Here is a 5,145-nt window from a genome sequence, read left to right on the forward strand (position 1 = left end):
TGCGTTTGCATGTGCTTGTTGCAGATGTGACTCATAACAAAATGAATTCACAATTCAATATTACATTTATTCATTTTTAATTTTAGTTGAGTTTTTAGTGATAAAGAAACTCCTTGCTGGTGAATTTTACATGTATCCGGGCACATATTAAAGGATCTGCCTACATCTTGAATATTGAGTACTTAATGCATATGATTCAAAGTTATATTTTAAAACTCTCATGTCTGTGAAGAGCCATAATAATAGACTTTGAAAAATATGGTTTATCTCAAGTATATTACTTTAGAGAAGAATAAGAGCAACATATGCTCCAGTCAGCTACTGCATTAAAATATCATTTACGTCTGCAAAATAAATTTAGTTTTCCGAAATTGTGTTCACATGCACCCTAAGAGATGTAGCGTATGACAAAACGAATTCACAAGAAAATGACATTTCTGGCTTTTTAAGTTTAAATTTGGTTTTATACATAAAGGGGCCCGGTTGATCGATGAATTTTACAAATATCTTTCGAGAAAATAAAGAGACACATACTTCATGAGAATATAGTTTTTCTCTTTTTAAAAAAATTTTTTTATATCATTTTGTTCTAACTGGAGATGGGGCATCCTAGTGGATGCCAGATATTCACTATTTCATAAATTCCAACTGAGTGATTTTTTAAAGATTCTTACTGTCCCTTTAAGTGTAATTGTTTACATCTCTCTTGCACTTGGTTCACTATTTTTCTCTTCATTTCATTTCAGTCAAAATTCTCAGAAATCAAGGGGTCCTCTTTCTGGGGCTAACACTTGACCTCTATATATGATACATAAGTATTCTCCTTTACCGCACAAAGATTGAGTCATTAAAAAAAGTTGAGAACATAATTTTCCTCTCCCGATTCAACCATTTAAATGTTATAGCATACTTTTCTTGTGGTCTTTTGGTGAAACTGGATTTCAGGATGAGAATTCATCTTGGTTGGTGGAGTAAGCAAATTTGTGTTATTACCTAGAATTTCATAACGTGAGAACATTCCTCATAAAAGCGTTGGTTGGTTATATTCTGGTTGGACATTCTACTCGGGCTGTGAATACTATTGTAATTTTGATTTGGACGTGATTTACAAATCTCCATTTTCTTGAATAAGAACCACATATTTTATGATGTTTCCATACCATGTTTTCATTTAAATTGTATTTTATTAAGAAACGGACAAATACTCCAGACAAATAAGGTTTCTGTTTTTTCATTTGCAACATATTTCTACATAAAAGAATATTCTTTAAAAGAAAATATTTATTTAATGTAGAATCGATTGCCTTTTGAAAATTTTCATTTTTCAATAAGCTATGATGGCATATCTTCCAATACTACGCTTTCTCACCAGTCTTATTTTGTCATCTTTTCCCTCTCAGCTCGAGTGGATCAGTTTATTCAACATGGGGATTGGGGCATCCACCTAACCGAAAGATCTTTTAAAGATTCTGGCCGTCTCTTTAAGTGCAATTGTTTGTATCTCTCTTGCACTTAGTTCACCAGGTATATTTGCCAGATAGTTTATGAAATTATTTTTCATGAGTCTTGTTGCTCTTATAATTACTGGAATGATGGAGATCTTCCTAAGATTCCAGTTTCTTTTTATGTCATACATAAGACCTTGGTATTTCGTTATCTTTTCCTTCTTAGCCCTGTTTAATCCAGCATCATTGGCGACACTACTTTCCATAAGGGTTATTTTTCCTCTTTTTTTTTTTTTGGTTTCATTTTACTTCCGTCAAAGTTCTCAAAAATCAAGGAGCCCTTCTTGGAGCTAACACTTAATCTCTATATGAGATACATAGATATTCAGATGTTCTATTAAATCATCTTTACGTCTCAAATATTAAGTTAGTAAAGAAGTTAAGAATATTAATTTTCCTCTCCACAATTTACCAGTTAAATATGTTATAGTACATCTTTCTTACAGTCTTTTGGACTCACTAGATTACAGGTCCTGGATATGACCTTAAACTATATCCAATGGTGAGGCCCCAGCTTACGGGCTCTGGGGAGTGTGGAGCCACCTTTTAATTGCCATTGCTCCCAGGTCCACTCTGACCCGGAGTGGTAGTACCTGTTAGGGTCCCAACTATGGGTTAAATAGTAACTGACTTGCAAAAAGCAAATATATTTTATTAAAAAAATTTTCTTCAAAATCACCAGATTCGGCATTATTTAATGCCGAATCTGAAAAGGGTTGATATGCCATAAAACCAAAACAACAAACCAACAACACTAGATTACCAAACAAGAATTCATCTAGTCTGGTGGAGTCTCCAGCTTAGTGATGTTACTATATGCAACATCGCTTGAAGAAAACGCATCATTTCTTATATAAGCCCCTGTGGGTTTGACATATCAAGGAGACCTTATTTTGGCTGCGAATACTATGTGATTTGAAATATTTGGTCAGTATTTACTTTAGGGAAAAGTATCCTCAAAGCAGGTTGTCTTGACAAACCCATGTACAGAGACCTGAGACACTCAAGGACAGTGTCTAGTACGCATTCAAGTTCAGTGTGTATTCAGCGACGATCTGACAAATGTTCTTTTTATTGAATAAGAACCACACATTTAACTATGATTTCACTCTGTATAAATTGTATTTTGTTACGAAATAAATAAGATTTCTGTTTTTGAATTTGCTACAAATTTCTGCATAAGAGAATGAAATTCTTCATCAGAATATTTTTATTTAGTGTAAATTTGATTGCCTTTTGAAAATTAGAAATTCCTGGATGAGCTACATGGTGTATCTTCCAATACTATGCTTTCTTACCAGTGGATTCGTATATGCCTTTCATATTGTAAAAGCTTAGTATTTTGCTACCTTTTCTGTCTTAAGCTCCAGTTGGTTTGCATGTGTCTTTCCAAATTTTCTTCCATTAAAAGCAAATAACAACAAACATGACAAAAAATAAGGTTTTTCTATGATGTAATTGAATTGCATTTTGAAAAATTGAATTCTTTAACAAGTTATGATGGCATAGTTTCTAATTTCAGTTTTTTTTGTGAAATTTTTTTATCATTTTGTTTTAGTTGGGGATTGGGCATCCTATCAAATGCCAGCCATTCAGATGCTATCTCATATATTTCAAACGAGAGATCTTTTTAACCCAGCATCATTGGGGACACAAACTTCTACTAAAATTGCTTCTTTCTTCTTCCTGTCCCATACTGTCATGTCAACTGATGTGTGTCTGCAGATGTTTTTCCAAATTTTCCTTCATTAAAAATGAATGTGCACACACATCACAAGAATATGATTTCTTTCCGACGTGTGTTTGCGTGTGCTGCACCAATTTTTCTTTTGCTGAAAACGAAGCATCACATGCTTCACAAGAAAACGGTTCTTCACCATTGTGCATGCGTATCACATGCACCTGCAGATGCGACTTGCGTGAAAAACATGCACCACAAACTTTGCATGCAAATGGTTTTTCCCCTGAGTGTTTTCGCGCATGCACCTGCAGATGCGATTTCTGCACAAATGCAAATCCGCAAATGTTGCAAACAAACGGTTTATTGCCAATGTGCTTCTGACGATGTGGCAACAAATGTGATTTCTGATTGAAAGATGCACCACAGATGTCGCAACTGTATGGTTTCACGCCCGTGTGTATGCGCACATGTCGTTCTAAATCCGATTTACGCGCGCAACGATGAACACATTCTGCACACGAAAATGGACGTTCACCCGTGTGGATCTGCACATGTCGTGCAAGATTTGATTTCATCGAAAATGACAATTCGCAAACGTTGCATGAATATGGTTTCTCTCCAGTATGTCGACGCATGTGCAGCTGCAAATGTGATGCACGTGTAAAAGACGATGCACATATTTCACACACATGCGATTTTTTTCCACTATTTTTTCGCTTTTTCAGCACTGATTCTTGCGTAGAAGTGTCACATTTCTTGGACGGATCTGGTTCATCTATGGCGTGTGTTGCGACGTGTTTAAAAAAAAATGATTTTTTTAAAAAAGAACAATTACACACTTCACAGGTATACGTTTTCTTTATGACGCTTTTCTGTGTAATATTCATCTTCATTGTAATAAACTCACTGGATTCTTCACAAGAAGATTTATCTCCCTTTATATTTTCGTTTTTGTTACTCTTTTTTATCGGTACAGATGGATCAGACAGTGCAGAAGTGTGAAACTTCTTTCGATCATCACTTTTCAAATTTGTTTCTGAAGTCGAAATATTAAATACTTTCTCATCATTTGTTTCTGAAATTGAAATATTAAATACAATCGTATTATCTGTTTTTGTGCAAGTTTCCATTTTCTCTTTTTTTGCATGAAAAATCATGAATCATGCATTATTTACAGTTTTCAATTTTACTTAGTAAACTATCATTTTAAAATAGCTTAGGAACTTATATTGGAAACAATTTAAAATCTATACTAATAAAAGCAATGTCTGTCTGTTTATTCACTCCTGATAAATATTTTATGCTTATGAATTGAAAAGGGATTTTACTTTTACATGACAAGGGCAGTGATTCAATGGAAACGTTTAAGTGATACCTTAAAAGTCAGATGTGACCTTAGATGGAAGTCACAGCACCACATAAATTTAAAGAGAAAAGATTTTTTGGCAATTAACTGGTGATATCCATATATATATATACACACAGCAGACTACCACAAGCTATTTTTTATGGAGAACTAAAAAAAGACTCAAAATCTACAAAGACGTGTTCAAGAGACATCTAAAGAGCATCAATAAGTACAATAACTGGAGATAAATGACCGAAGATCGTGTGTCTTGGAAGAAAGTGATGGCTGGTGTAGCAGATGCTATTAGGAAAAGAAATGTACAATTGTGGAAGCTGGAGCCAATACCTCCACCTGCTGAGGTGGGTCACATGTGTCAGTTGTAGTAGAACTTTTAAGAGAGTGATTGCACCAGCCTCACATACGCCACAGGTGTTAAGTATACTCCACTTTGTGTTATTGTCAAAATACAATAGACTGCTGCTGTTGATAATGATGATGACATATACATAAAATGAATACAATTAACTTCGATAAATCCCTTTTTTAATCAGTTACTGCTGTCTTTCCCTTTTACTATGGAGCTTAAGACAAAAAAGCAAGTATCAAAGGGA

General features: G+C 34.3%; 1 protein-coding gene across 1 annotated transcript; it reads right to left on the bottom strand.

Annotated features, from left to right (window-relative positions):
- Positions 1-3,073: 3,073 nt before the first annotated feature.
- Positions 3,074-4,880, bottom strand: LOC145241957 (uncharacterized). Its single transcript, XM_080104826.1, has one exon. The coding sequence runs from the start codon at positions 4,341-4,343 to the stop codon at positions 3,210-3,212; it is 1,134 nt and encodes a 377-aa protein (XP_079960952.1). The 5' UTR covers positions 4,344-4,880; the 3' UTR covers positions 3,074-3,209.
- Positions 4,881-5,145: the final 265 nt, after the last annotated feature.

The sequence above is a fragment of the Euprymna scolopes genome, chromosome 21 (assembly GCF_053919585.1).
Source record: "Euprymna scolopes isolate OS-2025 chromosome 21, ASM5391958v1, whole genome shotgun sequence".
Classification (NCBI taxonomy): domain Eukaryota; kingdom Metazoa; phylum Mollusca; class Cephalopoda; order Sepiida; family Sepiolidae; genus Euprymna; species Euprymna scolopes.